General features: G+C 40.4%; 1 protein-coding gene across 6 annotated transcripts in view; it reads right to left on the bottom strand.

The window, feature by feature from the left end:
• LOC111870031 (protein tweety) overlaps positions 1 to 13,289 on the bottom strand; it is a 72,304-nt gene that overhangs the window by 30,552 nt on the left and 28,463 nt on the right. For all 6 annotated transcript variants that reach the window (XM_023861972.2, XM_033753654.1, XM_023861976.2 and 3 more), the window contains 3 exons: positions 8,309 to 8,544; positions 4,304 to 4,464; positions 1,587 to 1,698 (listed from right to left, as the gene is read on the bottom strand). In XM_023861972.2, coding sequence (XP_023717740.1) covers positions 1,587 to 1,698; positions 4,304 to 4,464; positions 8,309 to 8,464 — 429 coding nt within the window. In that variant the 5' untranslated portion in view covers positions 8,465 to 8,544. The remainder of the gene's footprint in view (positions 1 to 1,586; positions 1,699 to 4,303; positions 4,465 to 8,308; positions 8,545 to 13,289) is intronic.

The raw sequence follows: 13,289 nt of genomic DNA, 5'->3' as shown, positions 1-13,289 counted from the left end.
AAACCTGCCACTGGTCCCGATCCGGTGCCAGGTAATTCCAATCTACCTTCTCACGTTCTATTTCTTTAATATTTATTTCAATATTATCCTGACATGTGAGATGATTATATCATCATGGTCTCTCTTAGAATGCCATGCAAAGAGCGGCTTAGAGAAGCTGAAAAAAAAAGTTTTAAGTCAGTTTTTACTTGTATGTTTATAATGAATTTGGGTGTCATTCTGGTTTGGACTGGAGTAGAGTAGCATTAAGCTCGATGGAACTGCTGATAAAAATTTGGGTTTGCAAGTACAGAAAGTGGATGTGCAATTATAAATTATGTTTTNTGAAAAAAAAAGTTTTAAGTGCCAGTTGCTATCAGAAGTAGGCCACGCCATAGCTCAAAGAGTTAGTTGCTGGCTTCCCTCCATGGCAGCCCGGGATTGGTCAAGTGGGATTTGTGGTGAACAAAGTGGCTTTGGGACAGGTTTTCTCAGAGTACTTCGGTTTCCCTTGCCAATCTTCATTCCACCAACTGCTCCACCATCACCCTCACCTATCATCTGGGGCTGGTACAATAGGCCAGAAGTGGCTGCAGTACAAGGGACTTAGACCCACCCCACTAGCAATAAAAAAAAGAATACTACCAGAAGTAAGATGGAGTATGCCATCTAGCTCTGATGATACCTGTACCAACACAAAATTTGGTAACCAGTTCTGTTCAATCACACATTGACAGACTGTACTATATAACATTTCTCCACAAATGCTTTTACTTCCTTCACATTGTCCTTTTTATAAATGAACTGTCAGGGATCAGTCAGGATTAAAACTAGAATTGCACAAAGTAAAAACAGGCAACATTAATTGAAAATGCATGTATTATTTATGTCACAATATTCCAAGTGAAGAATATGTATATATTATTTAACCATAAGATTTAAAATTATAGTAACATATCATTTCTGCTCCACAATTTAACTCTTTACTTGAGATTTTTCTGTGTTTGTCATTTCCAAGATTCCACAAGCATGTTCCCACTTCTACACACTGCATTCAATATATACACCCACATTTCTGTACAATCAGTACTGGCGACCCTTTCCCAGGGGTAAAGCGGCCATGGCATGAAGCTGACCACTCACCTCCAACTAGTGCCGAGGTCAAGAATACATGAATCTATACTTCCACTCCCCACATGTCTTCTTGGAGTAGTGCTTAATTAGTTAAGCACAGAGACAACTTTACCTTTATTCATTCATTTAGGCTGTTCTTGTTTTAAGTTCTTGCAAGTGATTCTAGATGGCAGAAGTGGTTGTTTTATCATATTGGACTGAAAGATATGCAAAAAAAAAAACTACATTCAAAATTATGGATCAGATGGATTGAAAGAGTTCTGAATGAGCCCTTATATTCAAACAAAGGTACCAAAATGCTACTCACTTGTGGATGAAAGGCACACACATTATATGAAGTTATGTAATTGTGTGGCATCTAGAAGAAGCAAACTTTTGTTTCATTCCAGTTCATAGCTCCTTCTCACATAAAATCCCAATTTTCTTCACAATACAAGAACCTAAGCATAGGACAAGCCATGACAACTTCTCACCTGATTTTTCACTGCAGTGATGATGTCATCCATGCTCTGTGTTGCCAACACAAACTGAACAAGACCATTGTGTACATCATCATTTCCATAGAGCCCAACACCAATAGCCGCACTGAAACAACATTCATATTCTTACCTACTGTACCTTGCCCTTCAATCACATTTTCTTAAAATAAACTGTGCCATAGAAACCATTCCCTTCTCATATTACACATCATTCTTAAACTCACACTTAGCGCTTTAATTAAGTATAATGTATTAAATTATGTTCTGTATGTGAAATGAAGCTGACAATAATGATCTCATTTGTATATCTCCTTCTACACAGTGGCAAGATCATGTACTCAGCCACTGCTGCTACTGCAGATCTGAAAAATCTCCCATCTTCAAATTACAGCCTAAACTGTGGTAAGTAATGTGGTGCAGTCTCCTTGTTCTTTTTTTTTTTTTTGGAGGGGGGGTGTTGTACATGCCTGAAAATATGAAATCACTTCAAATGGTGGATTATTAAGATTCTTGTAACTAGAGAAAACTAGTTCCTTTTCATCTATATGAGGTATCTAATAAAGTTTAATTTATCATCAATCAATAAAGCCCATTAATTCATTTTATTCAGAGAATTCCCATTAGGCCACATTGTGGGTATCTGAACTTAACTGATCTGCACATGAAATAAACTACATTTTGAAACAAAGATTCCAACTACTACTTTCAAAATACAGTTAGTATGTATGTTTGTTATTTAATGACCCTGTCAGTTTCAAGCTTCTATAGCCCTGATGATGGCTTGATTAACAAATATGGAAAAAGCTGGTGGAATTAGAAACTGAAGCATTCAAGAGAAACAGGAGAAAGCCTGCCCCACTGATACTTTGTCCACCACAAATCTTGCATGATCTCATCTGGTTCAAAATACAGGAAACGTAGTCCTGCATGTAACTTCAGTTGGCAATGACAGCACCTCTGAGTGAAAATTACACAGTAATCACCAGCAATAGTCAATCTTTGTCAGCAAAACACAGAAGCTGAAACATTATGTTCTGTTACAATGTACAATATTTTAAATCCTTTCCTTCATCACCAAAGTTATTCCTGCACTTATTTGCACAGAACAAACTAGTACATTTAGCAATAAGAGGACACAATGCTTTAAACCACAAGTATAAAGTAGCAGCGCCAACTGGCCAGCAATTTCAAAAGAATTTGAACCTGTATCATAAATTAGCATACAGCCTAATCTCAACAACTTGAAAGACAGTGACATTTTTGCTAAGATACTGAACTTGACAGAATAACAATATACATTAAGCAGTACTGCTATCTAGAGGAAACGTTTTCAGCACAAGTTGCCTATAAAATAGACTTTGTCAAAAACACTTCAGCTGGCAACAGAGCACCATAACGATCACTATCTCATCAACCTGTAAATGCCAGAGATACGTTTTAGTAAAACTTAACGAACCATTACAGTTTGTAATATGGCCATAAGACACAAAATAAATACTGACAGACACTTTACAAATTTCACTATTATATCAACACTATATATTTTACACTTTTCCCCATGCACATTCTGTAATCTTCATTTGTACCCAGGGAAATTAAAACTACCAATGGCATGTTCATGTTACTCCAGCTGGGAAATCACTGTCAGTATAGTGACTGCCTAGAGGCTCGTTGGTACAGGGGTGAGAGTCTGAGTCCCGGTCAGGATAACATTTTTCTCCTCTACATGTCATCCAGACTGGTTCTGGGGTCCACCAAACATCCTACCCAATGGGTACCAGGGGCTCTTTTATCGAATGTAAGAGAAGTTGGGACCTGAAGCTGACCACTTAACTCCAACTAGTGCTGAGGTCAAGAATACGTGGATCTATACATCCACTCCCTCATATGTCTTCAATCCATAGTGCTTAACCGTTAACTGCAAGGACAACTTTTTCACTGGCATGTTATTCAGAATCTAATTCACAGGAACTGTTCAATTAGTATTCATCATCATCATCATCATCATCATCATCATCATCATCAGTAATCTGTCAAGACGACAGGTCCACAGTCTTCCAAAACGATTCCTCTACTTAATGCAATCTCAAGTTTTCTCCTTCAAATGACAGTATCCTCTTCTGTCCCCAAGGTCATCCAGCATCTTCTTACGTCTTCTTGTCACTTCTATCCGCCCATCTATCTTTCCTTCGATAGCTTCTTTTAGAAGGCAGTTTCTGCGTAAAACATGACCAATCCAATTAGCCTTCCGTTTTCTTATTTCATGTAGGATATTCCTCTGCTCACTGACTCTAATTAACACTTCTTCATTTCTCACATAATCGGTCCAACTGATCTCCTCCATCCTTCTCCAACACCACATTTCGAAACTTTCCAGATGTTTCTCATCTACTGCCCTAAGTGTCCATGTTTCAGCCCCATACAGAGCTATGCTCCAAATGTAGCATTTCACTATATAGGCATCCATAAGCAAAGCTCTGGTAATGAATAGATATGAACATGAAACTCTGTAAAAAAAAAATTAAGAAACTTCCTTCCTTCCTCAGATCAGTCTAAACATTTCATTCTTGAACTATAAGGTCTGATCCTTCACAACCATAAAATTAACAACAGATACATGTGTGTGTTTCACAGCCCATTTTGATGCACTATTATGCTTCTAAATTCACACTGTCTTTGGAACTATTACAAGAGTTCAAATATATACCCACCAGCACAGAAGAGTGAAAATGGCAAGGGTCCATTTGAGAACTACAATGCTGTGTTTGGGACGGGGCTTGCGGTCACAGCACCTTGTCAGCAGGTAGATGAGCAACACAAGTAATGTAAGGATGAGCCATGCTGCTGGCAGCGACCCTAGGATTCCCAGCGACTGTACACAGAGTCAATGAAATGTGTTTTAGGACAGGTACAAGTAGTAATAAAGTTTTCACCCAACTGCTTTCAGTTTGTGATATATCTAACACTACTTTGACACTGATAACCCATTATCAACTTGTAATGTCAGATATTTCATGTTTGTGATACGTGAATGATTAAAATTTATGAAATACTCAAGTTAATGAAGTTCATGCTGGTTATATTCTGATAGTTCAAGCACATCATTTCTTATGAATGAAATTTCACACTCATACAAAACAGTATGTAAAATTATGATTCTGTATATTTTAATTTTTTGACAGAAGGCAGGAAGACACACTAGTCTGAACTAAATAGTGGTACATCTTCCCCAACTTTAATATGCTTTTAATTCTTTCTGATTGTAGTTTCAATTTGTCATCACCATTTCCAAATATCTAAACCTCTCTAATAGCCTGTAGTATCAGCATAGACCAGAAGCAAGTGTATCCCAAGGGCCACGCCATAGCTCAAGCAGTTAGTCGCAGGCTTCCCACCGTGGCAGCCCAGGTTTGATCCCGGGTCTGGTCAAGTGGGATTTGTGGTGGACAAAGTGGCACTGGGGCAGGTTTTCTCCAAGTACTTCGGTTTCCCCTGCCAATCTTCATTCCACCAATTGCTCCACAATCACCCTCACCTATCATCTGGGGCTGGTACAATAGGCCAGAAGTGGCTGCAGTACAAGGGACTTAGTCCCACCCCACTAGCAATATAAAAAACAAGTGTATCCCATTCACTTTCTATCCCTCCTAATTTTCTTGGACTCTATTAAGCCCCTACAGCATCTATGCAAGAAATCAGTTCTTGTTTTGATCCCATTCTCTGGTAATATGGCGCTGAACGAGAAATGACAAAATTGCGAATGATAATACGAGAATGATGTGGAGTGAGGGCACTTTGGCTCATTTTGGATTCTCACCTTATTCTCCGCTGTAAGCGAGAGGAACTAAGAAAATTCAATGAGGACAGCCAGTCTTCCTGAATACACAGGAGTGCTCATCCACTACACATTACATTTGGTAAGCTCTTCCTAAATTATTAACATCTTATTATATTGAATCTACTTCTTTTTTTTTAATATAAGTATATACAGCATATGAGTGTTCTGTTGGACTTTGGAAAATCTTTCTCTTCCTTGTTCTCTATGTCATAAGAATCAGATCTTGCTGGGTGATGAATAGTTCACACCCTGACAGAACCTGCCTCAAGTGGTTAGATAATGTACAGCTGCTGGCTCCCCACTGCCTGGCCATGACACAATTATGACCACAATTCACACATATGTTGAGCCTTCACCTGGAGGACTAACTACTCTGAATGCTATTATCATACATGTCCCTGCTTCCTTCCTTTGCTGTCTCATAACTCCACGCTCTCCCTTTCACTCTCTTCATAAATACTTCTCCTTCCATGTTCTAGTTTTTGTTAACTCTACCTTTATTTCCATAACCTTATTACTCCTATTTTAAATTATTAATAAAAGTGAATAAAAAGGTTGGGATGGAAAATAAAATTGGGTGACCCACATTAAATACCAAATACTGATTTATATATTAAACTGCATATGGTTGTCTAAAACAGCTGTGAAGATAAATCGTTATAAGAAAAATGTGACTAAGACACTTAACATGAAAAATAAGATATAATATACTTATAACATATAAAGAGCATCCTGTATAAGGCAGAGTAGTCTGTGATTGGTGTCTTCTGTGTGTGTGAATGTCACATGACATCCTGCTTCTACCAGAGTGAGCAAGTGAGACAGTGAGTAAGAGAGTGGGTGGGTGAGATTTGGCCATTATCTGATTTAACAGGATGAGAGAAGTCTGCAATCAACCCAACTTCATTTCACGAAGGTTCTAGAACTCTTGTTTAAACAAAACTGGAAAGGAAGGTTGCAGATATAGTTTATCAGGGACTTCGCCAGTTTTTCTTTACAATGTCACCTCTCATAAGATTAGAGGTTAGAGACTCTGCTTGTGTGCTTGAAGCTGGTAAGTTCAGTACTTAGGCCGCGCCATAAGCGGCCTCCGTAGTCTAGGGGTAACGTTCCCACCTCGCGACGCAAGGTACGCAGGTTCAAACATGGCGGAGGTCGTGGAATTTTTAAGGGTGGAAAAATTCAGGGAACAAGTCCTCCGGGAGGGACTTTAAGCCGTGGGTCCTGTGTCGTAGATTTATGGCACGTAAAAGATCCTCATGTCTCTAGGAGACCTCTAAGCAAAATTAGGCAACAAGTTTCCCGCCCAAGTAGTTTCCAATGCCTCTGGTAGATGGGGGAAATATCAGGTACCGAGGGCCGACCTCGTTGGCTGAACGGGGCTGATAGCATGCACCAATACCGGTAGGGTATGGCGACAGTAGAAATTAAAGGGGGCCACACAATGGACCAATAACTGGTCTAAGTGCATGGGGAAACCCACCCCCTCTAATAATAATAGGCCGTGCCATAGCTCAAGCGGTTAGTCGCTGGCTTCCCACTACGGTGGCCCAGGTTCGAGCCCGGGTCCGGTAAAGTGGGATTTGTGGTGGACAAATTGGTGCTGGGGCAGGTTTTCTCCGAGTACTTTGGTTTCCCCTGCCAATCTTCATTCCACCAAATTCTCCATCATCATAATCACCCAGGGCAGGTACAATAGGCCAATAAGTGGCCGACATGCCAAATGGACCCAGTTGGACTCCACCCCCCACTATGCGAAGTTCAGTACTTCACCTACCATGAATCATGACAAAACTGCAGAGCTCCACATTATCACCAAGAAATGAGTATGAGACATGGAACATAACATAGCAGACACAACATAGTCAATGAAATTACACTAACTACTGCATACACCACTGAATTTTAACATTATATTAATTTTAACTTTCTGTAAGAAATTTATGACTCAGATATCCTATAGCCTTTAATGTGGTACAGCCCCTGAGGAGGGTCTTGTAAGATTGAAACATGTCTGGGTTTTAACAGCATGTAATTGGCTACTTTAATTTGTAGCCAGTGAGGGAAAGTACTAATACTGCTGATGCAACAGCTGACTACCGGAAAGAGAGGGCAAATTCTTATCAGTGGTAGGGACACTCAGTGACAAAATACACTACCACAACTGAAACTTGCACCAATGTGTCTGAAATTAACACAAATGAAACGTTTTAAAACTTGTCATTTGTCCTTATTTCAATATACTGTAGCATGTAGAGAGACAATGCTACGTAATAATCACAAAACAATTAAACAGCGTCCACTGCTAGGCAACAGTTTCATAACATGCAAATATATGCAGCTGTTACTGAGTAACGCCTTCACAAACAAACATGTTCTCATGGCAATGAATCCATACACAGCAATAGAGGAACTGTTGGAAATCCATTCACCAATCCAAACCCTGCCTATAGTCCCTCATTTTTTTTCCTAGGCACTACAGCCCCAGTGGGCCTAGGCCTACCTCCATGAACTTCTCCGTTCACTTCGGTTTTTCAAGATCTTACACATATGGTAGGACTCCTTGGGCGGGTGATCAGCTCATCGCAAGGCCTCTACCTGTAGACAAACACAGAAAAACGCACACAAACATCCATGCCCTGAGTGGGATTCGAACCCACGATCCCGGCTTCCGAGCAAGCGAAGACAGCGCATGCCTTAGACCGCTTGGCTACCGTGACCGGCATAGTCCCTCATACATGTGACAATAAATGATACCCATATTTTAATCTACATAAAAAGGCATTAATACAGTGAACTTTTGTATGCTGAGAGGAAAAGGTCAGATTTTTATCAACATGCAACTGTATCAGGCCCAGTTACATTAGTGAGACCTTACCTCAAGGTAAATATTACTGTCAGGGTCAAAGGTCGCATTGACAAGATGACAGGTAATATTGAGATGTGGGAATGCATGAAAGAAGTATGCCAGTGCTGGTGGATAGTACATATCATTGTCCTGCTGATGTATGGTTTGTGCATGTGGCTCCATCATGGCTGCTTGTACTATCAGAGCTGCTGTCAGGGATAGGCTACACCATGCCCCATGGTGCCCCTATGTCTTCATCTTGACTCCTGCAACAACAGACACAATACTGAAGAATTAGATTTGTTTATATAACATAATAAGAAAATAACAGAGACTGGAGTCTTTTGACAAAATTACATTATCAGGAATTTTATAATTTCACAGATTATTTATTATTATTATTATTATTATTATTATTATATACTATCTATACTTTTAATTTCTCAATTAAATATTTATACGTTTCATTTCTCAGTTCTCAATAACACTTAGATTTATGTTAATAAAATCATTATTATTTCTGTTATATAATTTGTTTGTTCACTTGTCTCTATTATTGATTTATGTTAATTGAAATTATTATTATTATTATTATTATTATTATTATTATTATTATTATTATTATTTGTTTCTTTACTTGTCTGCATTACTGTGTTTTCCTCCAGTGCTTGCCTGTAATTTGTCTTTGACTTTATGTAGTGTTTGTCCATAATGTAATCACTTGCATCTACCCTGTGCTCTGTCTGTAATTGACCTTGCAGCTGTTCACTCGGCACATAAATAATAAAGAATTGAATTGAATAGAGTTGAATTATTGGTCTAGTGGTCAGCGTTCCTGGCTACAGATCCAAAGATCCGTGTTCGATTCCCGGCGTTACCAGATTTTTTTCTGAGAAGTAGTGGGTCTGGAACGGGGTCCACTCAGCCTCCTGATGATAACTGAGGGGCTCTTTCAAGGAAATAGCGACTCCGGTCTAGAAAACAGAAATTAACGGCCGTGAGGATTCGTTGTGCTTACCACGCGACACCCTCCGTCCGCTAAAGTTGGCACTAAACTTCGTCGACAAGCGGCAGTCGCTAGGTCGGTATGGTTTGCTTGCGGACTGAAATCTCGGAGTATTAGAGTCATAAAATTAAGGGGGATGAGACTGGCATGAATGAAAATACAGTAAGACCTGGTTATAACGTAGTAATAGGGGGCGCATCGCCGATGTCCATTATTAGCAAGTGAAGGGGCATTCATAGACGTACACCATAGGATACATAGTAAATGCATGGAACAAACTTAGAAACACAAAATATGATTATATTAAGGTATTTATATTGGGGATCTATATTGTCTGAAATAGTTTTATAACTACAAAACTTTCTTAGCTCCTCACCAGCTCTAAAATTTCACAACTGTACATAGCCAGGTTTTGTCCAATATAACAAGGGTTTACTGTATATTAAAATGTATCTTGATTGGGTTCAGGATGCTCCTTGGGGTTAGTTATACTGAAAACAAATAAAGGAAAGACTTCTATTCGAGGTATTGTCTCAGTCTGAAAAAACTCAAGATAACTGAGAACCATTTCCCAGTGAGAACACCAGGCCACTTACAAAACTCTAATTATCTACGAGGGTCGTACTGAAAGTCATGAGCAACAATTTTTTGTAAAGGAACATGATTTATTATTGACAAACCAAATACACAACCTCAATCTACAGACCTTTCTTTATTTTTCCACATAATCGCCACTTCTTTGTACACATTTCTCCCAGCGTTCTGGGAGCTTGAATATTCCTTCTGTAAAATTCCGTTCCAGCCATCCAAAGACACTGACGCACTGCTTTCTAAATTACCTCCCTTGTCTCAAAACGTCCACGAGCTGATCCTTCACAAATCCGAAAAGATGGTAGTCGGAGGGTGCCAGATCAGGGCTATAGGAGGGGTGTGGAAGAACTTCCCACCCCATCTTTGCAATTGCTTCCAATGTGAGGCGAGGGGCGTGGGGGCGAGCGTTGTCATGCAGGATGATGATGTTTCGTCTCGGATGTTTATCGCGCAATGCACGACGGAGCTTGTGCAGCATCTGGACATAACGAGCAGCACTGATGGTTTGTCCAGGTTCCAGGAATTCGGCCAGAATAAATCCCTCTGCATTTCAGAAGCCTGTGCCCATCACCTTCGCAGCTGGTGGCACTGTCTTTGCCTTCTCTTTTAATGGAGAATGGAAATGGTGCCATTCCATACTCTGCTGTTTCGTTTCAGGCTCGAAATGGTGAAACCAACTTTCGTCACCTGTCACAATACAGAGCAAAAAATCATCGCCTTCATGCTGACATCTCTGCAGCAGTTTTAAGGTGTTGGCTTTTCGCTGACCTTCGTGGTCTTCGGTAAATAACCGCGGAACCCAACGAGCACAAACTTTCCTATAGCCCAAGTTTTCAATCATCTCCTGTACTGCGCTGTGCCCTATTCCAAGTTTGCGGGCTACTGTGTCCACAGTCACACGCCTGTCATCTTGAATGATCTCATCCACTCTTTCCTTGTTGCGTTCAGTTGAGGCTGTTCGAAGACAACCGCTCCGAGGCTCATCTTCAATGCTGGTGTTCCCATCTTTAAAATGTTTCACCCATCTCTGAACACTGCTCGCACCCATGCACACACTTCCATAAGCACACTGAAGTCTCTGGTGAATTTCTGCAGCAGGTATTTCCTCTTTCACATGAAATTCGATGACAGCACGCTGGCGAAACGACATATTGTTGTCGGCCATTTTGTTAGGAGTGATACTGGTCACGTGATGCAAGCTATTGACATCACAAGACACTCAAGGTTAACACAACAGCTGGTTCCACCTACCACCGTACTCTCTTTCGTCTGCTGTTCCCAGGTTGCATGCAAAGAAAAGTTGCTTATGACTTTCGGTACGGCCTACGTAATACAGAAGTTGTGGACCACTGGCACTGTGGAGAACCCAACATGTATCATGTTATCAAGTGTTTTATCACTATGCAGATGCCAAAGGTCATGAAGCATGATAGCAATATTGACCTTAGAGTTCAGAGTTCAAAAAGTTTTGACCTTGATAGTGTTGAGGGAAGGAAAAAAATATCAGTGTTAGATGTAGCTTGTCTTTTGCACTTGAGGAGGATTAGCTGCCTTACCCCTGCACCATCAGATCCATAGTTCACATCCTTAATGTATGCATAAAATGATTCATAAAGGAAAAGAGAAATAAATTTAACATTTAGTTATTTTTTAATGAAAAATAAAAATGAAAGTGACAGTGTTTCATACTCCATTTGTTTTTGCTTTCAAGAAGCACTATGCAAGATGAAATAGCAGATTTACTGCCATTAACAACAGGCAGCAGGGACAAGTCATTCACTGCTGCCTTTTCATGATCTATGAGGAAAGTTAAGAACTACAGTAACTACATTAGGGGTCCACATAGAAGAAATCCCACAGTAATGCATAATTAATTACATTTTAGTGCTACTGAAAGTAATTCATTCATTCATTCATTCATCAGTAATCTGTCAAGACGACAGGTCCACAGTCTCTTCCAAAACAGTTCCTCCACTTGATGCGATCTAGAGCTTTCTCCTTCAAATGAAACATCTCGCATACATGGTATCTCTGGTTTTGGAAAGAGACTATCCAGGAAAAGTGATAATGTGGTAGTTTTTCCATTTGCTTTCCACATCGCAGTACAATAGGCGTTCAAACCACTCTGGTCACGCCTGTTGCTATACGAACTTGAACCATCTCGAGCATTATTTACTCTGTGCTTCAAGTCGCTGCTGATGACGCTGCTTCCGGCATCAGTTTTTGGTGTCTCTCTTCGTCTGATGCCTACCCTTTGACCTGTCCAGCAAGGGAGGCCCTGCCAGTAGCTACGCTACCGCTGGTATAGCTCTCAGGGTCCTTGGCATACTCAAACCCCCTCACCACGATTAGGTGGAGCCACCAACGAGGGGGACTGAAAGTAATATCTGGGATTTATGTTTCATTCACGCTCATTATATCAAACAGATGAAATTTGTACTACAATGAATATTTAAGCATGCCATATACAAAAACGGATAGAAAAATCCTAGTATCAACTGGTATTCTCAAAATAAAAAAAAACACTTTTAAGAAGGGGAAGAACTTGTGTTTCTCTATATACAATAAAATTATTATGATGCAGCAGGTGATTCTGTAACGTAGTGCGATGACACGAATGCTGCAATCACCACTTTCAGGTACTGCTAAGCCTGCTAATAAAGGAACATCCCAACAACAGTCCCTCTCTTGTCAGCTCTGCCACTTTCACGAAAAATGCTTATTCAGAGAGGTCCTTAAAAGACGGGATTACAAGCGGCAATTGAGCACCAAAAGTGAATTAACTTGGAAACATTTAATTCACAGCATGAGTAACTGAATTCCTTCAAGCAATTCTGGATATGCTACATGCAGATGGGCAGACATCAACTTCCCATTATATGTTGAGCACGTGTTCTTTGTGCAAACAACGTACAAACACAGAATTAATACTCACTACATTGGTATGTTGACTGAAAGGGTTCAGTTCAGTTATTCATAATCGAGGGGGTGGGTTTCCCCATGCACCGCGACTAACAGTCTATTGTACGTCCCCCTTTAATTTCTACCGTCGCCATACCCTACCGATATTGGTGCCCGTTATCTCCCCTTTCTGCCAGTGAGGTCGGCCCTCTACTGGCAGTGGTACCCGATTACTCTCCCCTTTCTGCCAGCGAGGTCGGCCCTCTACTGGCATTGGTATCCGATAACTTCCCCATCTACCGGAGGCATTGGAAACTACTTGGGTGGGAAACTTTTTGCCTAATTTTGCTCAGAGGTCTCCTAGAGACATGAGGATCTTTTACATGCTGTAAATCTACGATACGGGACCCACGGCTTAAAGTCCCTCCTGGAGGACTTGTTCCCTGAATTTTTCCGCCCTTAAAAATTCCACGACCTCCGCCGGGTTTGAACCCGCGTAACTTGAGTCATGAG

This window comes from Cryptotermes secundus, unplaced genomic scaffold (genome assembly GCF_002891405.2).
Source record: "Cryptotermes secundus unplaced genomic scaffold, Csec_1.0 scaffold109, whole genome shotgun sequence".
NCBI classification, from domain to species: Eukaryota; Metazoa; Arthropoda; class Insecta; order Blattodea; family Kalotermitidae; genus Cryptotermes; species Cryptotermes secundus.
Note: the sequence above shows the minus strand (reverse complement) of the source record. Positions and strands in the feature narration are given on the sequence as shown.